Source organism: Panicum virgatum, chromosome 1K (assembly GCF_016808335.1).
Source record: "Panicum virgatum strain AP13 chromosome 1K, P.virgatum_v5, whole genome shotgun sequence".
Taxonomy (NCBI): Eukaryota; Viridiplantae; Streptophyta; class Magnoliopsida; order Poales; family Poaceae; genus Panicum; species Panicum virgatum.
Window position 1 is genome coordinate 3,393,462 of NC_053136.1, and position 23,993 is coordinate 3,417,454.

At 48.4% G+C, this 23,993-nt stretch overlaps 2 protein-coding genes across 2 annotated transcripts; one reads left to right on the plus strand and one right to left on the minus strand.

Annotated features, from left to right (window-relative positions):
- Positions 1-754: 754 nt before the first annotated feature.
- LOC120644157 (guanine nucleotide-binding protein subunit gamma 2-like) lies at positions 755-3,617 on the plus strand. The gene is made up of 4 exons (XM_039920749.1): positions 755-1,438; positions 2,850-2,902; positions 2,995-3,039; positions 3,146-3,617. The coding sequence occupies exons 1-4, from the start codon at positions 1,172-1,174 to the stop codon at positions 3,246-3,248; spliced, it is 468 nt and encodes a 155-aa protein (XP_039776683.1). The 5' UTR covers positions 755-1,171; the 3' UTR covers positions 3,249-3,617.
- Positions 3,618-3,787: 170 nt separating this feature from the next.
- Positions 3,788-19,814, minus strand: LOC120643816 (ATP-dependent DNA helicase Q-like 4A). Its single transcript, XM_039920318.1, has 25 exons — positions 19,505-19,814; positions 18,743-18,929; positions 18,606-18,663; positions 17,761-18,174; positions 17,439-17,609; positions 17,219-17,349; positions 16,749-17,121; positions 16,536-16,667; positions 16,089-16,175; positions 15,902-16,023; positions 15,318-15,438; positions 15,095-15,246; positions 14,887-15,022; positions 8,048-8,171; positions 7,902-7,972; positions 7,752-7,820; positions 7,538-7,657; positions 7,294-7,452; positions 7,120-7,200; positions 6,844-7,008; positions 6,668-6,723; positions 5,551-5,650; positions 5,359-5,453; positions 5,210-5,287; positions 3,788-4,845 (listed from the first exon to the last, which is right to left on the minus strand). The coding sequence occupies exons 2-25, from the start codon at positions 18,904-18,906 to the stop codon at positions 4,392-4,394; spliced, it is 3,633 nt and encodes a 1,210-aa protein (XP_039776252.1). The 5' UTR covers positions 18,907-18,929; positions 19,505-19,814; the 3' UTR covers positions 3,788-4,391.
- Between the last annotated feature and the right edge of the window lie 4,179 nt (positions 19,815-23,993).

A 23,993-nucleotide genomic window follows, 5' to 3' on the forward strand; every position in this document is an offset into this window, starting at 1 on the left:
CATTATGTTGACGACTAATTAGATTCCCAAAAGAAAAGGAGGAAAACAAGGACAGACATAAATATAATCACTAGAATATCGAATATTAAACATTTTCATCTCGAAACACACAGAGCTATAACTTGGCAGCACTAGTGTGGGCAAGAAGTGAAGCCAAAAAAATTTATGATCATGATATGGTAACTGAAGGTGGCAATCTTTTCGTCCTGCTGTTCAAATTGTTTTGTTCGCCATGACTAAGTTTTTGCCCGTCACGTTAAAAAAAATCTTGCCATTTAAAAGTACTAAAAACAAATTGCAGAATCCTGAGCTAATTTGCGAGACGAATATAATGAATTATACTAATCTCTAACTAACGGATAGGAGTTGTAGTAGATCATAGATTAATTAGGCTCATTGTATTTGTTTCGCGAATTAGTATTCATTTGTGAAAAGTTTTGAAACTAATTTTTTAATATTTTAAATAGTAAAATTCTAATTAAAGTTTTAGCCGGAGAAGCGCCAAGAAACCAATATGGCGCGTCTTAAAAAGAGCATTTCCCAGGAAATTTATCAGCAATCAGATCCTGCCAAGCACTCCATTCAACGTACGGGATTCCACGAGGGAATCGACAGGTCGCTGCGGCTGCTGGTGGCGCTGGCAGGTCGCTCTGCCTGCTGGCTGCTGCCGTAACAAATCCATTGACCGTTGACCGGTCAAAGCACCAGCAGCTCCGGCCTGAAATGCACGCTCGGTTCTCGCCTCACGTCCTCACCTTGGTGGTTGGCGGGCGCTGCTGCTGCTCCTCCACGGCTCCACCCTGCCTTTGACTGCCTGCCCCGCCCGCCGCCCTCACCAATCCCTTCGCTTTGCTGCTCCTGCGGCGGCGGCGTATGCCATTGACCCACCGGCGGCCGCCATCGCCAACGCACGGGCGCTGCTCCCCTTCCCCTCACCTGGTTGCTTGGTTGAGTAGCTAGCGGCGCCCACCCACTCCCACCGCGCCCGCCCCCGCATATTCCTTCGTGTCCGGTGCCCGCCACGCGCGGGCAGATCCCGCTCCACCCGCTCTTCGCTTCCACCCGCTTCGCTGGCGCGGGGCAGCCGCGGGCTCCCCCGGCAGCGGCGGAAGCGACGAGGAACAGCAGCAGCAGCAGCTAGCGAGCTGTGTCGGCAGGCCTGGCCTCCGGGATGAGGGGGGAGGCCAACGGCGGGGAGGCCCGCCGGCCGCGGGGTGAGGACCCGGAGCACGAGGACGAGGAGGAGGAGCGGCAGGGGGGCGAGGGGGCGCCGCCGCCTCAGGGGCAGCTCCAGACGCAGAGGCCCGCGCGGCCGCCCTCCGGCCCGCAGCAGCAGCATCAACCGCCGCCGGCGAGGACGAGGAACGTCGGGTACGTCGGCAAGCACCGCCTCTCCGCCGCCATCGCCCGCCTCGACCAGGAGCTCCAGTCCCTCCAGGTCCGCGCTATTCTCCTCGCTGAACCAACCAACCACCGTGGCTCTCCTCCTCGTCCGGAGAGTCAGCAGGCCCCGACCTGCGGCCGGCGTTCCCGTTCCATCAGCAAGCGTGTGATCCAGATCTTGCCTGGTGAAAGCAAGCAAGCCACCCGTTTTTTTCGCATCCGATCTATAGCCCAAATTGCACCTTACTCATCTTGGACTATTGCCGTAGGATTAGTCAGTTATGCTTGCTGCCTCCGTGTAGAAACTTGTTTCTTACCGTCTCGTGCTGTCTAGTGCTCGAGAAGAAATGGAGGACCCGGACACTTTATTACCTATATTAACAAGCCAGTCATGAAGATAGCATGATGAATTGCCCTTCGCAAACAACAGCACAGCTAGCGGTAGGGTTGTTGTGTTTGTGCGTTAGCCATTTATAGCTTGATTTGCATGTACTATGAGTCTATGACCAGACAATCTTGAGCTGTGAACAAAATAGGGTCCTGCTCTTGCACGGTAACTCTTAACGGAAAGGAAGAAACACTTGAAGAAAATGCAGTCCTTACTCGTCCTTCGCACCTTTTTCCTGTTACTCTGTCTAAACAACCAACCCTTTTCTTCTAAGTTGAGGATCTTCTGGAACTTGTTGATGCCGCTTCTTTTTTTAGAGGAACGCCTTTTCCCATTCAGTTCTTTGGTCTATCTATTTATGCAAAGGTTAACTGAATCTTTTCAGTACTTCACATTGTTCCAGGAATAGACTGAATTTTATCTGCAAAAGATGTTTTGACATTTCTTTTAATGAACTATTAGCTTTCAATCTTTGCATCATACTTATTTTTATTAAAACCCTATATTTTCTATCCCATGCACTAACATTAGGGAACTATGTGTGACTTACTTTTGCATCAATTGGTTATGCTTCTTGTTGGTATAACTGTGTAGCTAGAGCATTGAAATCCAGATCCCACAGAACTGGCCGGTGTTGTTGGTACATGGATTTTTTAGAGAAAATTACATTGAATATTTTTATGACTTGGTACAGATGCGAGTACACATAATCAGTAATTGGTCCTTTGTTCATCTCGCCCTTTCAGTCTTTTACAAGACCCCCCAAAAAAAACTTTAGTCGTATTTTTAAAAGGATTCTAGATGGCATAAGTTGCTCATTCTATTTTGTTTATGTCTAAGGCTCTGTGGTTACTACAAGGTTCATTGGGAGAATGGGAGGTTAGGCTAAAACCTGTACCCTTCAGAATTTAGGAGAAACCAGAACTGGTAACTAGTGATTTCTTTGTACGACTGCTCTGAAATAGCAATTTATTTGGGGACAAATTTCTACCTTTTTTTATGAATGGAGGCAATGTTCTGCTGTGACTTTATACAGCATGGTCTACTCTGACAACACTCAGTGTGCGTTTTCATGCAGGAGGAATTGAATGAGCTTGAAACCATGGAACCTGCATCCACTGCATGCCAGGAGTAAGTGAATTTCAGATTAACATTTGTTTTCCATCACATTATGTGGTGTTTCTTCCAATTGTTGACTTGTATCGTCCTTATCAATAAACCAGTGTGATCACAAGTACAGAAGGGAAACCTGACCCGCTTCTTCCTATGTAAGTACTGATGCTATGCTACTCTTCATATTTCAACTATCTCACCATGCAAAAATCCTTGTGCATAATAAGCACGCAAGTAACTATGATCTCCTCATCTTTACAGCACCAGTGGTCCGGAGAACTCTTCTTGGGACAGATGGTTTCAGCGGGTTCGCAGCTCCCGCAGCCACAAATGGTGGGCATCAAGAGGCTCTGACTTCTCCTAGCTTCTGCAAAGCTGAAAGCATCGACATCAGTTGAGTGCAGATTAAGATTAAACCAGTTGAATTGTGTCATCATTGAGTGTCTTGGCAAACAGAATTACAAGGCAGCGTTCCATTGCGGCATGACTCAGAGTACCTGATAGTTTTTGGAGAAAATTGTTATGTATGTATGTAGTAATCCGGTAATCCCTGACGAGACTGAACATTTGATGTGTCCACATCAGACCTGATTGTTGTTCACAAGAGTCTGAAGATCATTTTCCCACAGGTTCTGACTTGCTCTGTCAGATTCTGATGGTCATGTAATGTTGCTGTTCTTTTTTTTTCACACGTGAAGATCCACAATGTCATAGAAAGTTATCAGAAAGAGCATCAGATTTAACATTGTGTTGTGCTTAGAGGCGGGAATGGATTTGAATCTAAATTCAAATGAAGATGCCGAAATGAACTACAAACAATTGCCCGATGGAAAAGTCAGATGAAAGGCAAGGAGTGTAAACGTAAAAACATCGGCATATGATCCAAAACCAATGCAAAGGTCATAATATCAAATCCAAATGTTTTAAATCAAAAGGTGGTCAACAATCGCACAAATTTTGCACTTAAATTCTAGCACTACATTCATGACATAAATTAAAACACACACACACACACACACACACACACACACACACACACACACACACACACACACACACATCGTACATGATTTAGGCAATCGTCCTCATATGCCTTGTTGCATGCTTTTTGTTCCTTCATTTATAGTAGCGCGTATTTGTTGGGCGAAGTAAGCTCTGCACTGCAACTATCGCGATGCCGTCCGTAAAGTAACAGAACTGCTTACGCTACTCTCAGCTGCATGCTGCTGCTACTTATAGTACTACAGTGAGCTACTAAGTTCTCATGCACCAGACATGAGACATGATTCATGAAGTACGGAAGTACAAGGCATTGTTCCTGAATTCCTATATACAAGTCTATCACTCGCTGCAGTGGCACATATATTTTTACAGGGCTTCCATCACAGAAGCCGTTCACACTAGTAGCTTGCTACATGTGCTCGATGAAGCTATGTGGAAGAGATGCGAGATCCCTAACAAGTGTCCTGGTTGGCCATCCTACATTCCTACTGGTACCCTACAATGCTTACTTCACGTATCCAAACTCTTGGAATAAGTTAGAAGGGGGAACGCTACTGCTCTTGGCTTTGGCCGGCGCCCACTTCGGCAGAACCCTGCCAGAAGCCACAGGCTTCTGGACGCTGCACTGCTCGTCGTCCAACTCCAACACCTCAACTCCATCCAGATCAGCGTCCATACAGCGGGCACCATGGACCATGCTCGCAGCATTGGATACCCCCTGGTTTGTGCTCCGCGTCTTTGCCAGGCGCTTCTTGGTCTGAACCGAGCGTTCTTCGAAGTCATCCTCGCCGTTGCGTCCCGCATAGCTGGCAGTGAAGCCTCTCCGCTTCTTGGCTGCCTCGGTGTGCTCGTTGCTGCCACTGCCACTGCCACTGCTGTTTCGCCTTGGATTTGGGTGTTTGATGAGGAAGTCCTCGATGGTTGCCAGCACACGGTCCCCGTACTTCTTGACTTTTGCCCTGAATGGAAGCATGTAAAACATTGATGTAGTTCTTGCTCTACTTTTGACAAGTGCGTAAAAAACTAAAAATTGCTTTCAACACCAAAAGATAGGAACATATCAGATGCAAACCAATCTCTCCGTGCAAACTATGAAACTTCAATACCATCGGATCAACATCCGGGGAGGGGGGATTTGCAAAAGTGTGATTACCCAATCCAATGGCGGGTGGTTAATTATAAAATTACCCAATCCTCCATACCCCTTGGATGTTGATCCGATGGCCCAGATTGAAATTTGCACGGAGAGGTTGACTTGCACCTGATATGTTCCTCCAAAAGATAGCAGCGTAACATAAGAAAATGGAAGAGTAAATGCATTACTTGCCAATGCCGTTTATCTCCAAAAGCTCTTCTTTTGTCCTTGGTACTCGGATGCTCATTTCCTTCAGGGTGTCCTTTCTGAAGATGGAAAGGTAACCATGTCAAAAATCAGTCACTGCGAACATAGTAGGCTTTAACAAACAACTTACTTGAATATGTGGTACGCATGGTATCCTTCGTTACACTCATCCATTATCTGTTCCCTAAGGGTAACTAAAGCATCGAAGAGCATCGAAGCAAGATTCTGCAATGAATGAAAATACATATCAGTACAGATAAAATCATATAAAAATCCAGCACCACACACCTACACTGATCCGGACGTTCATTCATGTCTTTACCTCGTCAACTTCGCTTTGTTGATGAGCAGTTTTATTGATTTGTGGAAATGATGACACATCAAGTTTTCCCATCTTAGAGGCCTTATCAGGTGCAGGGAACCTGCGAGATAACATTTGTAGGATACATGGCCAGTTGTAAGAAAGTTTGAATTTTGGAAATCAGGTGCAGGGAACCTGCGAGATAACATTTGTAGGATACATGGCCAGTTGTAAGAAAGTTTGAATTTTGGAAATCGACACCACAGGCCATAGCAAAAGGAGTGAGAAACAACAACAACATAGCCTTTTGTCCCAAGCAAGTTGGAGTATGCTAGAGATGAAACCCAAAAAGAAAACATGAAAAAAATGCTAGGCAGGACCATAGTCACAGGATTCGGGGTCGAGGGTACCGTTCCTCGACCACCCTCGACCCGAAAACACCGATCCCGTTCTAGAAACGCAGGGTCGTTTTCGTCCCCACCTTGTAAAAACCTCTTACAAGGACCGTATCTCGTTCCTCGACCCCGTCCCTCGACCCCATCGACCCCGAATCTTTGTGACTATGGGCAGGACAACCCTACTAACCCAAATAGACTGCTACCAACTCCTAGGAATTCATAGACAGTAAACAGCCTGTCCACAGAACTATAAATCACTGATTTGAGGGCCATTGTAACAGTAATTGAAAAATTGCAAGCTGGTCTCAAAGAACCTAAACCAGGCAGGATTTAAAAATAAAGGCTGATCTAGGATTTCTTCCAGTAGTGAAATGTCCCAACCAATTTAAAGCACTATCTCTAAAAGACTAAAACATAGCAAAGTCAACTTTTATCACTTGCAAGACACCCATGTTAACAGTTGACCTCGCATATATTTCAAATGTGAAGGTAATTTACTGTGACAAATCCTAGAACACTCTTTTACATACATGCATATTAATATACATATATAATCAGAAGAGCATATCCTACTTTTCATTAAAGAAAAGATGGCATATGAGAAACAGATGTATGACCAAATAAAGTAAGAAAAAGACTAAAGGAGATCACTCTCAAGAGAGAAAAATAAGTTCAGAATATGTGACAACTTCAATTATATTGCAATTAAGTTGGATAGTTGTAAAAGGAAGAAAACTAACTTCAGGACAATGCTGTGTTTGCCAGAGCGAAGTTCACTAGCTTTCAATTGATTAGCCTGCTTAACCAAGATCAGGAAAATGTATGTGTTAGACCCAAGTCTGCTACTAAGGTTGCAAAAGAAATAAATTGTAGCATTCATTTAAAAATAAACCAAGGCATGTCAAATTATTTTCACCTTTAGGACAGATGAAATTGATCCGTATATGTTGCCACTCCTTTTCACATCCTCAATAAGTATTCCCTCAGTTACTAAATGCCGCATTATCCTTGCCGCCTCACCTTTGGCTAGATGCTTCCCAGCTCCATGAAAAGGTAAAGCATCATGCCGCTGCTTCTTGACCTATGGGTAGTGGGATTTTTAAATTTTGAGTTGAGTTACCTTTAGCCTAACAAGACTGCACTAAAAAGGCATCAGAACATAATAATCTTGATTAGTTGTCCAAACACATACATTTTGGCTCACAGATCCTCTGTAAACTTCAAGAATGTGAGAAGATGAATGTGACTGTCCTGTCATTGTGACAAGCTCAACCTAAAGAAGCAACAAAAGAAGACTGGAGGTTCATGTACATAGAGAGAGGTGTGTGCATAAGTTTGAAAGGAAGGGGCACATTTGTCCACTTACTAATTGCCTAGCAATATTGGTGACATCTTTCTCGACCCATTCCAACTCTTTCAAGCAGTTATCACAGGTTTTTCCACAAAGTGAAGGATCAAACCTCTCTCCAAAATGGACCAGTTGAAGTAGACGCCTGCAGTCCACATCGTTTTCGCAGAAACTGACCTGTCGAAAGATAGGGTGGCATACTTATCATGGTTTCCATACTTCATAGCAACTAACAAAAGTGTGCATATAGAATTTTAGATACCATGCGTAAGAGATTCTCCTTGTGTGTCTTAAGTGCTTGCTCATGTGAATTCGAATAGCCTCCACGTGGTGTTACTGTTTGCTCTGCAACTCCTTGAGTAAGCATGTGTCTGACCCGAATCTAAATATTTTTTGCAAGAGATTATATGTTTGTGATACAGTACAAAGATAGTGATAAAGCTACCAACAAGGTATTAAGGTACCAGAAGACTTACATAGTCAGAATACTGGTAATATAGCACACAAGAGGAAGGTTGCCCATCTCTACCAGCACGTCCACACTCCTAAAAGAATGCTCAACCATCAGATGGGTAAAGTTTACAGTTCCATGTGTTATGTTGGGAAACTTAAGTTATGAGATATACCTGATGATATCCTTCAATTGACTTGGGCAGGGAATGATGAATAACAAAGCGAACATCAGGTTTATTGATACCTACAGTTTGTACCATTAGCATGGGACACCCATCAATAGAAGTGATACATAAAGATGTTTGAAAGATCAAGTTACCCATTCCAAATGCAACTGTAGCGCAGATTATGTTGATTCTATCCTTACTCCATTGCTTCTGTACATGTGTTCTATCCACAGGATCCATGCTACCATGGTAGTGTGATACATTGTGCCCATATTCCTGACAAAGGGAAGTTGGGAATGTTTAAAATTTCTACCCGGAAAGGTCAATTATCTACGTAACCCATTTAAATTCAGGAGATTAATACTAGAGTCGGCCAAAGTTCGATTAGCTGATTAAATATAATATGCCATTTACCGTGCCAACCAGCAACCGATGTTTGACAAAATGGTTACATCAACTTAACCTTGTGAAAAAAGCATCAAGTATATGCCTTTGCAGAGAAGCAATCAAACTGGCAGCACATCTAAGACATCCTGAACCGGATACTTATGAAACCCACAATATACCCAACTGACTTGCTTATCATTTGGTATATGTAAGCAATGTATATTGCGGGGAATGAATGGATTAATTGATAGAGGTGCACAGGGGTGTACATAAATAGGCGGGATACCCTAGATGGTTTATAGAAACACCACCATCAGGGGGATCCCGCCGCCATCTACCAAATCAAGGGGGCGGCGCCCCCAGCCAGGGAGGCTGGGCGCCGGCCACCCAAGGCCCAATGGGCAAGCTACTCATAACCCTAATTGCCTTGCTAACACGCCCCCGCAGTCTGATCGTCGAAGCCCTGAACGTTCAGACTGGACCTGAACTCCTGGAAGAGTGAAGTAGGCAACCCCTTGGTGAAGATGTCGGCGTACTGTGCAGACGTCGGGACGTGCATGACACGGACATCACCAAGAGCAACGCGCTCCCGCACGAAGTGAAGATCGATCTCGATGTGCTTGGTGTGCTGATGCTGGACGGGGTTGGAGGACATATAGACAGCGCTGATATTATCACAATATACCAGCGAGGCGCGGCGTGAAGGTGCATGAAGCTCCAGCAGAAGTTGGCGCAACCAGGTGGCCTCGGCCACGCCATTGGCCACGGCACGGTACTCAGCCTCCGCACTGGAACGGGAGACTGTGTTCTGCCGCTTGGAGGACCAGGAGACCAGGTTGTCGCCGAGGAAGACCGCATAGACGGAGGTGGAGCGCCTGGTGTCGGAACAGCCAGCCCAATCAGCGTCGGAGTACACCGTCAAGTCAGAGCTCCGAGAGGGCTGAAGTAGAAGACCCATATGCAGCGTGCCACGGACATAGCGCAGAATGCGCTTGAGGGCAGCAAGATGCGGCTCCCAGGGATCATGCATGAAGAGACAAACCTGCTGGACGGCATATGCAAGATCCGGACGGGTGAAGGTCAGCCACTGAAGAGCTCCTGCGAGGCTGCGATAATCCGAAGGATTCTGGACGGGCGGCCCATCTGCTGGCAGCTTCGGATTAATGTCGACAGGGGTGGCGCACGGCTTGCACTCAGCCATGCCTGCGCGCTCCCGGAGGTCCACCATGTACTGGCACTGAGAAAGGAACAGGCCAGTGCCACGGCGCTGCACATGCATCCCCAGGAAGTGATGGAGCTCACCGAGGTCCTTCATGGTGAACTCAAACTGCAGCGAAGTGATGGTGCGCTGAAGGAGTCCAGCAGAAGAGGCCGTGAGCACAATGTCGTCGACGTAGAGCAACAGGTAGATCATATCATCGCTGCGACGGAAGACGAACAGGGATGTGTCCGTCTTGGCCTTCGTGAATCCCAGGGACAGCAGGTATGCAGCAAATCGACTGTACCAGGCACGGGGCGCCTGCTTAAGTCCATAGAGAGACTTGTTCATGCGGCAGACGTGGTCAGGATGAGCTGTATCCTTGAAGCCAGCAGGCTGAGCACAGTAAACTGTCTCAGAGAGTCCCGTGCAGGAAGGCGTTCTTCACGTCCAGTTGATGAACAGGCCAGCCGCGAGAGAGTGCCAGAGAGAGCACGGTGCGAACTGTGGCCGGCTTGACAACTGGACTGAAGGTCTCGTCGAAGTCCACACCTGGGCGCTGAGTGAAGCCGCAGAGGACCCAGCGCGCCTTGTACCCCTCCAGAGTTCCATCAGCATAGAACTTGTGCTTGAAGATCCACTTGCCGGTGACGATGTTGGCGCGAGGCGGGCGAGGAACAAGATCCCAAGTCTTGTTCGCCAGCAGAGCGTCGTGCTCGGCTTCCATAGCAGCCCGCCAATTGGGATCGGCGAGGGCGCTGCGGAAGGGTCTTCAGGATCGGCGACAGTGGAGCGGCGTGGAAGAGCGCCGGTTGGCGGAAGCCGGACTTCGCCCTGGTGGTCATGCCGTGCTGGTTCACCACGGGGGGAACGAGCGCGGCTCCCTTGGGCAAGGGAGGAGGAGGACCAGCAGGGGGCTGCTATCGCCGGACGTAGACGTGCTGGAAAGCGGAGAGCGGTCGGTGAAGAGCAGCCGGGCCAGCAGGCGGCCGGCCAAGAGCAGCCTGGCCAGCAGGCGGCCGGCCAGGTGACGGAGCGGCCGGCCGGGGCTGACCGGGCAGCGAGATGGCTGGCTGAGGCCGAGCAGAGGTCGGCGAGGCGCGAGCCATGGCGACGGGCGACGGAGAAGGTCGGCTGGAGCCGTCAGCTGGCGCCGGAGTTCCCACCGGCAGGGGTGGGAAGCCAGGGGGCGGCCCGGCTCGTCGAGGGAGAGCCGGGGCGCCTACTGGGGACGACGTCGGGACGCCGTGGGCCGCGCGTGGCAGCGCGGGGACGCCGGAGGCCGCGTGTGGCAATGCGGTTGTGCCAGGGGCCGCGTGTGGCAACACGGCGGCGTCGAGGGGAGATCTTGTAGAGGAAACAAGAGATGACGGTCTAATGGGGACCGGCACGTTAGTAGTAAAATCATCCAGGAACTCGAAGTCTGCCTCGCTGAGAGGTCGGGATGGCTCAGCAAAGGGAAACGAGGTCTCGTCAAAGGACACATGACGAGAGATGATGACCCGATTCGTGGAGCGATCAAGGCAGCGGTATCCCTTGTGATGAGCAGAGTAGCCGAGAAAAACACACAGCGTGGAACGCGGGGCAAGCTTATGCGCGGCTGTGACAGCGAGGTTCGGGTAGCATGCACAACCAAAGATCCGAAGGTGGTCGTATGTAGGCAGGACCCCGTGAAGGGCGAAGTGCGGTGTAACGAACCCTAGGGCCTTGGTTGGGAGGATGTTGAGCAGGTACGTGGCCACGCCAAGAGCCTCAACCCAGTAAGCTGGCGGCATGCTAGCTTGAAACAAGAGTGAGCGGATAATATCGTTAGTGGTACGAATAACGCGCTCAGCTTTACCATTCTGAGAGGAGGTGTAGGGGCACGACATCCGAAGATGGGCGCCATGGGTTAAGAAGAACGTGCGGGCGCTGGAGTTGTCGAACTCGCGACCATTGTCGCACTGAACTGCTTTGATGGTGGCGCCGTACTGTGTGGTCACATGAGCAAAAAAGTTAGCCAAGATAGAAAACGTGTCAGATTTTAGGCACAAAGGGAAAGTCCACAAGTAGTGCGAGCAATCGTCGAGAATGACCAAATAATATTTGAAACCTGAGACACTAGAAACTGGTGATGTCTAGAGGTCACAATGAATAAGGTCGAATTTATTGGTCGCACGCGAAGTGAATGAAGTGAACGGTAACCGAACATGGCGACCGAGCTGACACGCATGACATAAAGATGTGCTAAGTTCTTTATTACATGAAGATATGACAGAAGATAACTTAGTCATGACTTCATGACCGGGGTGACCAAGACGACGGTGCCACAGTGATGGGGCGCCCACATCGAAAGCGGCGGCAGCAGGGAGGCGCAGAGGATATAGTGGGCCAGCACTATTGCACCTGACGAGAACTCTCCGAGACTCTAGATCCTTCACAGAACAACCAGCGGGATCAAATTCAACAGAACAATTGTTGTCAAAAGTAAACTAGCGCACAGAAATCCGGTTCTTAATAAGACTAGGTGAGACTAGAACATTATTAAGTGAAAAGGAAGCTGGAAGAGTGGCTGTGCTAGTAGAGGTAACCGGAAGTAATGAACCGTTACCGACAACAATGGATGAGGGATACCGCGAGATAAAATTATGAGTGAGATTGGAAGAATCGAAGGTCATGTGAGAGGTAGCACCTGAGTCAAAGAACCAGTCAGTGGTAGGGGGCTGGTTCAGGGAGACGGTGCTGAAGGCGGGGGCAAGCGACTGCTGATCCCATCCGGCTGGTGAGACGGCCGGAGCCTGGACGCCGGGCGCCCAGGGAAAGTACGCAATCTGGCCCTGCGCCGCCTGCGCCTGCGCAACCTGGAGGGTGTGGGCCTGCGCCTGCTGGGCCAGCAAGGCTTGCGCCTGGGCCTGCTGGACCAGCAGCGCGTGCTGCTGCTGCGGCGGTGTCGGGGCGACGGGAAGCGGCGTCGAGGGCCGCATGTCGGGCCACATCTGAATGGCCCCGGCCTACGGGTGGAGGAAGGACGGTCAGGTGGCGCCACCAGCACCGCCTGTGCTGGGCACGGAGGCCGGCTTGCCGCCCCCGGACGGCCCGCCGCCGGAGGACGACGACTGCTCGCGGAGCGAGGCTTGCTGCCCCGTCGGCGATGGTCCTTGGAGCGCCCGCCGGAATTCCCGCCCCCAGAGTTGGAGCCCCCGTTGTGGGAGGGCGGGGGGGGGGGGGGGGGCGAGTGCCCGACGAGGATGACGGCGGCCCGGATGGGGCGCCCTTCCCAGCGGCGAGGAGGGCCGTGGGGGGAGTCGACGCTTGATGCGCCATGGTGAGCTCCTCCAGGAGCAGCTCGTCGACGGCGTTCTTGAACTTGGGGAAGGGGTGGCCGCGGCGAATATGGCGGCCGGCGTCGCGAAAGCGCTCGTTGAGCCCTCGGAGAAGGTTGAGGGTCGGCGTGCGATCCGAGACGGGTTCCCCAAGATCCGCAAGCTGCTGCGCCATGTTCTTGAGGCGCCTGCAAAAGTCCGTGATGCACAGATCACCTTGGACAAGGTTGCGGAACTAGACGTCGAGGTGGAGGGCACGGGTCTCCCGATTGCCGAGAAACTGGTCCTCCAGGGCGCACCAGACGGTGCGGGCGGTGGCGACACGGTCGATCACTATCTCGGCGAGGTCGGTGGAGATCGTGCCGGCGATCCAGGACTTGACAATGCAGTCCATGCGTGTCCAGTCTGGGAAGTCGGGCGCGGGTAGGTCGACGAGGACATGGCTCTCCAGCGAGTACTTGCCGATGACGAGGAGGATCTGATCGCGCCACCGGGTGTAGTTCCCGGCATTGATGTCGAGGAGGACGTGGACAAGGCTCCGGATGTTCTGCAAGCTGATGGCCTGAGCGTGCAGATTGACGAGAGCGGCGGCTTCATGGGCCAGGACGGCGTGATGAAGTGCGTTCTCGTCGGAGTCGACGGAGGGGGCGTCCTCCTCCTCGTCGAGGCCGGCACAGGGGTCGCCCTTGGCGGCGAGGGCCCGTTCCTTGGCCGCGCGGGCAAGGGCGTCGCGGGCGCGCTGGGCAGCGGCGTCGCACTCCAGCGCGGCGGCGGCGGCCTCCTTCTCCGCGGCCTCGGCCCTACCTAAGGCGGCCTCGCGCTCCTTCTGGGCGTCGACGGCGGCGGCGGCGGGGTTAGGGGCGCGCGGGGAGGAAGTGGGGGTCCCAACCATAGTGGATGCAGCGGTAGATCGCCGGCGCACAGGGTTGGGGCGCAGCCGAATCGGCGCGCTATGGCAGCGGAAGGAGCAGGGAAGAAACCCTAACTCGTGATACCATGTAAGCAATGTATATTGCGGGGAATGAATGTATTGATTGATAGAGGTGCACAGGGGTGTACATATATAGGCGGGATACCCTAGATGGTTTATAGAAACGCCACCCATCAGGGGGATCCCGCCGCCATCTACCAAATCAGGGGGGGCGGCGCCCCCAGCCAGGGAGGCTGGGCGCCGGCCACCCAAGGCCCAATGGGCCAGCTACTCATAACCCTAATTGCCTTGCTAACAGTATAGATTTCTATCTTTGGCAGCACCAAGTGGAGATGTGAGTATCAACACCAACTCAATGGACGCCGCATCTATACTTTACAATCTTCCCAAATAAATAGCTAATGTTCAATGCAGGTGTAGCGGTTTATGAAATAGCTACAGATTGCGTGTGACATAGGCCCAGCACACTGACCTATGTTGCTTATATAGTTATCATACCAGATACCAACTACAGCCAATGAACAATCTATACTTTACAATCTTCCCAAATAAATAGCTAATCTTCAACAAAGTTGGGACACAACAACAACATAGCTTTTTTTCCCAAGCAAGTTGGGGTAGGCTAGAGATGAAACCCAGAAGAAATAATTTCAAGGTTCAGGCACATTGATAGCTAGTCTCCAAGCGCTCCTATCCAAAGCTATCTCTTTAGAGATATTCCAATCCTTAAGGTCTCTCTTAACCGACTCATCCCACGTCAGTTTAGGTCTACCTCTACCCCACTTTACATTATCGACCCGCTCAAGAACCCCATTACGCACCGGCGCCTCAGGAGGCCTTCGTTGGACATGTCCAAACCATCTCAGCCGATGCTGGGTAAGTTTCTCCTCAAATGGTGCCACCCCGACCCTATCCCGAATAACTTCGTTCCGGACTCTATCCCTCCTTGTGTGCCCGCAAAACCACCGCAACATCCGCATCTCTGCTACACTCAGTTGCTGGACACAATTGAAAAAAAAAACTAACATGTGCAACCATGAATAATTCTTTTGTAAATGTCAGAATAGGCATAAACAGTCAAACAGATGACTGCTACTCCAGGGAGCAAAGTTAAGGAATAAAATATTCATATGAAGTAGGAAGCTTGGACAGTTTATGGTTTCAAGAAATAACCCTCAGTTTGTCTGCCACTTTTTCACAATCCATTCTTGAAAGGCAATATATGATGCCGCATTCTTTAAAATGATTTGTGCAGATAAAGTTATCAATGTCCTCGAGGCATTTCTTTGTCTTGGGCCTTAAGAAGTACCTGCAATGCCCAACTTATAACTAAGATGGTCTGCTACAGTAGAACTTGCAACAATAACTTACAGGTACTTGCCTTAGATTTGGACGATTAAAACTTTGCCTGAAAACAATGCAGTTTGCAAGGCCTAAAGCTTGTACAACATCTTCCTTAACCCTGGCAGTTGCTGTTGCAGTCAAGGCCAGGACTGGTGTCTTGGGGAAATGTTGTTTTAGAACACCTAAGTTCTGACAGATAGCAAAAGATACATCAAGAAATCTTCTTTTTAACATAAACATCTCTCGTAAGATTGAAATACCTTGTAATCAGGTCGGAAATCATGACCCCACTGGCTTACACAATGAGCTTCATCAATAACAATTCTAGAGAGGTGCCCTTGTGAATATAAATTGTTCAATAGTCTCGATAGAGTATCACTCCTGTATCCAAAACAATGCTAACTGTTTATATGAATATATTCATAGAACACATGAACATGGTACTTCTACATAAGAAGTGGTTCATAATTTCATATAGAAAAATGCCATCATAAATATACATTTTCCAACACTCATGACAACACATTGCTACTGTAACTTAAAGAACATATGTCTTTTACACAAAAAAAAATGTTACACTGACAAATTGAAGAAAGAAGATATATCCATGGGACTAATGCAGCATGTCAGTAAAAAGGGACCGCAACAACTAGTTTTGACCTGGAAGAAAAGTCGCTGCTGGATAACTTGCACTCAGGAACAACAAATTTTATGAATCTCATGTTTGTGAGTATATTATTGCAAAAGAATAGCCTTAGAACAGTAATCAAGAAATGATGTAGCTTATTCAAATATAACTGGTTTCTTCATGTGTGCAACTAACAATGTGCACCATTCCACTTACTTAGCTATTTTCTCTGGAGTGACATACAACAACTTGTAGTGGCATAACATTAAGTCCCTTAAGATCTCTTGCTGTTCAGACCATTCGACGCTGGCACTCAGATAAGTTGCAGGAATATTTGCCTGCTCCAGACAAAAGATGAACAATCAGAAAAGCATATATATAAGGAGATGGAATGGTTCATTACCTGTGACAAGTGCATGATCTGGTCTTCTATGAGTGAGACTAGAGGGCAAACTACTAAGGTTAAGCCCTCACTAATAAGTGCTGGAAGCTGCATATCAATAGATGAGCGTCAATGCCGGTGGCAGATATACAACACAGTGATTGTCAAAGGAACAAATGTAACAGATAAACGGATTAAACAAAATTAAAATAAACTGCCAAGTCTGCAGGAACATTTATCACTTAACATCTCCTACTGGGTAAAAGTATTCTCAAAATTATGTTTTCTTGCACATTAACAAATAAACCTGAAGATCGGTTTGACCAGCCTACCAAGAGATGCTAACAATCCCTTCTCTAATCCTAACCATATCTCTTGCTATACATGAGGAGGGCTGCTCCATGGCAATTGAATGTTCAAGCATGAAACAAGAACAGGAACGGATAAAGAAAATGCTTTCCAGATTACCTGATATGTCAAACTTTTCCCGCCACCAGTCGGCATCAAAACAAAAACGTCATTCCCACTCATTGTGGCATTGATTATTTCTCGCTGGTTTGGACGGAAAGAACGGTTTCCAAACTTACTTCTGTTCTTGGCCTGAGTATGCACTAAAAGTTAATCATCTTCATAGATCAGTGAAGTTATAAATAATTAACAGATGATTTCAAAGAAAATAACCTCAAGTTCCTTAGTCCATGGGAAATTTGTACTACTCCATTTTTTATCATCAGAACCTTCAGTGTAATTAATATCGATAACCTTTGGGGTATATTCTCTCCATACAGAATTCAATGGCGTGCTTAGATTATCTGAACAGGAATATGGGGCAGGAGAATAGCATAAATCACTATTGCCAGGTCCATTTCTGATGTAAACCTGAGATTGGAACCTATTGCTATCCATTGTAAAAGTGCTTCCTGGGGTCATAGGGGGAACATGCCCCTGTATAGCTGCTGTGGAGGCCATAGAGTGTGATCTCTGTCTCTCTTCATCTTGGGCTGACCTCATCATATACTCCTCAAGTAGCTGAATCTGTTTCTTAAGTTGCAATCTGCAAAGTATAACAGTAGCATGTATCTGCATTACTGTGGCAAAGCAGCAGTGCATACTTAAAAGTAATATTGATTGAGTAGGCTAAAGAACCAAACCGTTTTTTACGAAGCTCTTCGGAACGTTGAAGATTGAGTTCACCATCATCGTCAAGTAGTTCATTGGCTACTGCAATCAGCTCATCCTTCATCTCCTGCAAATGAACCATTGCCTCTGGGCAAAAAGCTAGCTGCAAAAGGTAGTAAATAATGACATTACACGCTGAAATAGATCCTAAGTACAGAAGAAAGATGGTGACTTAATAAGTACTTGGCCAACCTTGCACTGATGGTTACATAGTTCAGAGAGTTCTTGTGGTAAATTAGTTTCGTCCACGCCATTGAAGGTACACTTGTTTCCTGGTGGAGTTGAAATGTTATGGGATGCGGATCCTCTGGGTGTACTTGTTGCTTGATAATGTTCCATAACTATACGGTCCACGTCAATACTCTGAAAGATAAATTCGACAGTCGAAGAAAAACACAAAACAATTTTAAAAACATTATCCATTTTTGGACTTGTAACCTGGTACATTAATATAATTATTGGAACATTGGTCGCAGTTAATGAAATATTAGATTCATGAGATAAAAGAACCAACCGCCAGAATATCATCATCATCCATGGCATCTAAGTTATAGTCAGTGCGCATGCTATCAGCAACTGGAGCAGACTGGTGTAGTTCAGCATCAGTTCTTAGAAAATTGTACTGATTTGTTGCTCTCATTATATCTGCCTGCACCACATGGTTGCTCTGGTAAGTCCTTGTAGAGGAGTCAATGCCAGCAGGTTGATGGCTGGGATTGTTCTCCACGCGACCACTTTCACTGGGTTGGTGTGTGCTTTCCTGAGAGAGCACCCTATTTCCTGGCACAGTGGGCATTTTGTTAATGTTATATGTGCCTCCTCCATACGTGGGAGCATGACCCCTATCACAGACTTTCACTTTTGCAGATAAACCAGGTCTTAAATAGACCTTGCAGGCAACCTGAGTGTTGCACAGAGAACGCCAGGCCTGTGATGAAAAATAATTGCAGAAGTAAACAAAGTGTGTTGAGCACTGCGAACAGTTCCAGTTAGACTGATGATCTTTGGATAAAAAAAGTAATGACTGTGAGTACAGAGAAGGCAGACATTGAATTTTCAGTTCGGGTGTAACTAGTACAGGTGATTACATAGCATGTTACATTGTCAATGAACAGCAAGTTTATTCCACCAATCCTGTTCTGTAGTTCTGACAACCCAACCATCATTAGCTTTTACTATCATGAAGAAAATTCAGCAGATATGTGGTTTTACAGACATCTGACTCCTGATGTAAAGTTACCTAAAATAAAATCTATAAGTTGCAATGGTAAGTGACAATGTGACTGTATGCTATACTTAATCATAACAAATATTAGTAACATCAAATATTCATATCATGTCAGCCAGCATTAGCCATACCTTCTCGATCCACGGAACTTGAAGACGCTCTGGGCCTTGAATTTTACACGCAGAAGACCTGAAAAGTATAAAAAAATGGTTTCTTTCTGATTTGGCAAAGTCTGTAACCGATTTGTTTTGCATAAATTAGAGCATACCTTAGAGAAAGCATTCCCTCGCGATTTGCTTCTGTATTAGGCCTTTGAGTTGGCAAAGAGAACAGAAAACTTGAACTCAGAAAGTCATCTTTGCTAGAGGAGCCTTCGATAGCATTTGCATGCTGTGGCCAGTTGACCCGTGGCAGCTTGTTATTGGCTTGCATTGGCGCTCATAAGAGCACAAGGCCTGATTAGTACATTCGAGCAGAGATGTCCAAGTATTAAGCGCTAATATAAGGTACGGTCACCATAAGAGCAGATAACAAACAAGCTAAGTCAGTTCGACTGTCCAGTCGACCACAGCACACCAAGACTGGAACGAATTCAGCAGTGGAAGGCACTGGTCGGTCAATTCACGTTTATCAGATGCCCAAATGAGCCCAAGTAGGATCAGCGTGCTACCACAGCGTCAGAACACGCATTTTTTGTGCAACAGCATAATGGCTCGCCGGAGCTACATCGTTGATAGGCACAGAGGCCTCCTTCAAACTTCCTCACTAGGCCGGTAAGGAAGTAAACCATGATCAGAATCCGCAGACCCACCCCCCCCCCCCCCACCCCACACCCAAAACAGTGAGGACCCCCCGGCGATTCGGCGAGAGTGCCTGAGGCGGCATTCTACCGAACACCCTGTCCTCACACACCGCCCCGCCGACAGACGGAGGACCACCTCGCCGTCCCCCCACCCCCTTCCCCGGCGAGACCCCAACCTTGCACCACGCGCACGCCCTAACAAAACCGCGAAATTACAAAAACACGTACCCTGAAGCGCGAGCGTCACCGGATCGGAGCCTCCGGAACCACCTGCGGGCCGCGACGGCTCCCGGCGGAAGCGGCGGCGGAGAGCGAAGGCGCGAGAGATCCAGCACAGCAGGATGGTTGCGGCGGAAATGGGGGCGGGGCAGGGCCGCAGGGGCGCCGCGCGGGATACGGCACGGGGATCGAAATTGAAAAGCTCCCCCGTGGAGGGAAACAAAAATCGGGCTGCCGGATGGGCGCGGGGATTCGCGGCGCGCTAGGTCTAGGTGGAAGTGGAAGGTGGTGTCGCCAGGACGCCAACGGATAGAAATGCGCGGCTTGTCTTTCTTCCAGAAGAGCCCACACGTAGGGGTGGTAACGGACCGACCCTAGTCTCTTCACAGCCTAACAAAGATCTTAATTTTTTTAGCTCAAAATTATATAAGATTAGAGCCCGGCCCTTTTAAGGCCCGGCCCTTATATTTTCTAGTTCAAAATGTTGGGCCCTTTACCGCCCCTACCCACACGTGTTTCCGTCTGGTACATGGCTGTGTTTAGATGTTTATAAAATCTTACTAATTTGAGGTACTAAATGAAATTTATTTATAAAACTTTTTGTATAAATGGATTGTAAATCGCGAGACGAATATAATGATACTAATTAATTCATGATTAATTAATAATTAGCAGATAGTACTGTAGCATCACTGTTGCAAATCATGGATTAAGTGGGCTCATTAAATTCGTCTCGCGATTTACAGCTCATTCATATAAAAAGTTTTGTAAATAGACTTCATTTAGTATTTCATACATGTGTCGAAATATTTGATGTGATGTTTTATTTGTGTTTACGAGTTTATGAGATGGGAACTAAACGCATAGCCAGATGGCCCAAGAAACGCGGAAGGAAGGACGTCGATTCGGGGATTTTTCCTTCCCTCCGTGAAAGTTGAAACGGGCGTCCGGGCCCATTTCCCGTGACCACTGACGAAGTGACGATCTCCTCGTCCTTGGCTACTAGCAGACTACTAGCAGTGACAACTGACGATGTGTGTAGACTCTTTTCTGGGTTCAAAGTTCAAAGCTACCATTGCGTCTGTGAGGGGATTTTTTTAGCGGTTGTTCGATTGGAAGATGAGAATTCCACGAATTGGTAATTGATAGAACGGCGAGAACAATCCGTGCGGGCAAACAATTGTTCGTGGCCGCGCGGCTGAATGAAAAATGTTAGCACACTCTAAGGGCAGCTTTAACATTTAATCTAGGAGGTGTTTGCTGATTCCATCTTGCTCCAACGTTTATAAATGTGCAGCATCTAACATGGAACCCACACTAATATTAAAGTATTTCCTGCACTTAACTTTCCCGAGGGCCATGAGCTGCAAGTTCGAATCTGATGATAGAGGAAGTAAACTTTTTTTTTAACTTCAGTTCAAGGTGCTTATTATGTCTGTTTGGCTGGTCCAGAAGCTGGCTGATTTCGTCTGATTCAATAATATTCGGTGTAAGTGGAATAAGCCGAAAGAAGTAGGCTAGTGATGCTGCTGGTGGCTAGCCAAACAGAGTAGATTTGGCTGCCGGTGCTAGGAATTTCTAGCTTGGCACTACCGCTCACAATTGTCTTCTCTCTCCTTGAAGCACCTCCTTAGAACACACGTCAAAGCTGCCCTAGCATCATGCATGGTATTAGAGGTGTAAATTGGTTATCCTTAGTGCATCTTCAACTCTCTTTAATTCAAATATTTGTACTGTTTTTTTAGAATAGAATTTTATTTTGAAGAAGCAGTACAAATATTTGAACTAATAAAAAAATTAGAGGTGCAGCCAAGCATCTCTGCGATAAGGGTAGAGAAGTGCGGAAAGGGACAGGTAGCTGTCTTCATCCACGTACCAGGTGAATAGGTTATACCTAAAATAGCATTCTTTTATAAAGACTAATAATAAAATTAGCTTCATGAACGCAGCCTTTTTGCCAAACAGTATATGATGTGTACCAGGTGAATAGGTTGTTATACCTAAAAATAGCATTCTTTTATAAAGACTAATAATAAAATTAGCTTCATGAAGCGTGCGTACTGTTGTCTCGTCCTTATCCCCTATCTACAGCGCTCACAGGCGAAAATGGCGAACTCGAGGCGGAGGGGAAAGGGCGAACTCGAGGCGGAGGCCGCTACCGGCGGGGATTCCGCCGGTCTCCTTTCTCTCCGATGGCCGGCCGGCTGTCGGCGAGGAAGATGGACCGCGGAATTACCGTGCGGCTGTACATAGGTTAGATAGCTATATATCTAGGCCTATATACTGCTCGTCGCCGTCGGGCGTCGGAGATACGGTTTGCCGGCGGTCTCAATCCGTCGATTCCTTTTGTGGTTGGCCGGAGGAGACGGATGTTGAGCTGTTGCGGCTTTTGTTCCTCTTGCTGTTGGTCGCCGGCGGCGACTCGGCGAGGCGGATTTTGCTTCTCCAGAAGACTTCCGGTGAGTTCTTCCGCTTGAAATCTTCTGTGAGATTGGGTCGGGTCCTTTCGTGTCCTTGCGATTGGATCTCGTCTTTGGGGGTGACCTCTATGGCGGAGCTCGTGGTTGGTGCTCTTCGTGTTCTTCCGCGGAGCTTCGGATCTTCTCGGGTCGAGGCGGAAGACGGCGGATGGAGGGTCAATTTGAAGAGATCGACGGCTGAAGTCCTCTTTCTCGCGGATCTCATGCAGCTTACCGTTCGATGTCCATCTCTTCATTTGTTTCGGTTTGATTGGTGGCTTCAAGATCTTGAGCGATGCACGGAGTCCATGGAGGCGCTCGAGCTTCTCTGTCTGGAGGTGGGAGGTGATTTGCAGGGACCGGGTTGTAATTTGTGTTTTTCTTAGGGTTGTTTCTGCAAAACTAAGATGTACTGTGTTGTCTTTTAATTAATATAAGCTGCATCTTGGTTCGCAAAAAAAAAAACTTCATGAACGCAGCCTTTTTGCCAAACAGTATATGATGTGTACTGTGTAGCTACGGACACGGTCACTCCATGTGAATAAGCGTAATCACACTGCCACTGTAAACACGGCTTTTGCTCGGTCATTTCTGTTTGGGCTTATAGTACAGCCGTCGTGCCCAGGTCCGAACGGAAACAGACACTACCGCCATGTCAAGTTCCTGCTGGGCCGAGCTAGGAAATGGGCTCCGATATCCTTTCAAAAAAGGATGGGCTCTGGTGTTCCCCGGCCTTGACGCCTCATCCTCCCACAAGGACATTTTGTTTGCTGTTCTACAAATACGTCAACAACAGAACCCAGTGGTACAAATGATACTCCTCGAATGTTTCGTTCTATGGTAGATGGCTTGAACCCTGCCGACGTTCTACAATTTCCTCTCTTTTTTGTGACTTGTTCTAGAATTTCCTCTGGAGCTGCTCAAAAGAGCGAGCTACTACGTCTGGCAGTGTCAGCTTCAGAGGATGGTTCCAGACAAATAAGCAGAGCATAACACTGAACATAAGATCAGTGTTTTTTTCCCCATGTTATTAGGTACAGTACAGGAAGCGCATTGTAAGATTCTATTTCATGTCTAGAGATTAGCAGTTAGTCAATGTCATGGTGCTGCAAACCACAGCCGGGTGGCGGAAGGCACCCGCCCTAACCCAGAGGGTGTATACTCGGGGGTTAGCTAGTCTAGATCCATCTCCCTCAAGAACACGATGAGCACAGCAAGATTTAGAGTGGTTCGGGCCGCCGGAGCGTAATACCCTACGTCCACTGTGTGTTGTATTGCCTTCCCACGAGAGTGTGAGAGTTGCTAGAGCTTGAGACTGTCTGAAGATGTCCTGTGCACAGCGAGCGCCTCCCTTTTATATCTCAAGGGGGCGCGTACACAGCTGTTGGGTCCCCGACAGGTGGGTCCAACGATGTAGTATAAAATAACGTACTGTTCATACATTATGGCGTCGCAGGCAAATGATATCTCTCTCTGGGTTCCCTTGCCTGCTCCCGGAGCCCTTCGTCCATCATGTCCTGGTGCTGTCTTGTCGGGACGCAACCCGTCGTAGCTAGTGGCGTCGCCTGCCACGTAGCTTAAGCGGGCTGTGTAGCTTGCGGCGTAGGCGGCATGATGGAAAAATGCCATGCCGTCGTATCCATTTAATGCGGCAGACGGGCTCTGCGCGGGCGCGGCACAGGCGGCTGCACTGTGCACCTTGGTAATACGCGGTGCACAGCGAGGCCTGACAAAAGCTGTCTCGCATACCGCGGCGGCAGAGCACGCCTTGTCCACTTGCATTAAATGCAGTGGGCGCGCGAGTCTTCCGGCAGAAGGCTCGCGCTCGAGCCCGTGCCTTTGGGCCACGTGGCAGCCCCGGACCCCTATGCGGGAAAAGGGGGGTCCGGGCGGCGCAGGAGGTCCCGGACCCCTATGGGGGTCCGAGGCCCCGGCCGTCAGCTCGGGTCTTCCCTTGCTTAGAGGCACGTGGCGTCTCCGGACCCGTCCCCAGGCGGGGAGCGGGTCCGGGGCCGTTGGCCTAGTGAGGGAAGAGCCTG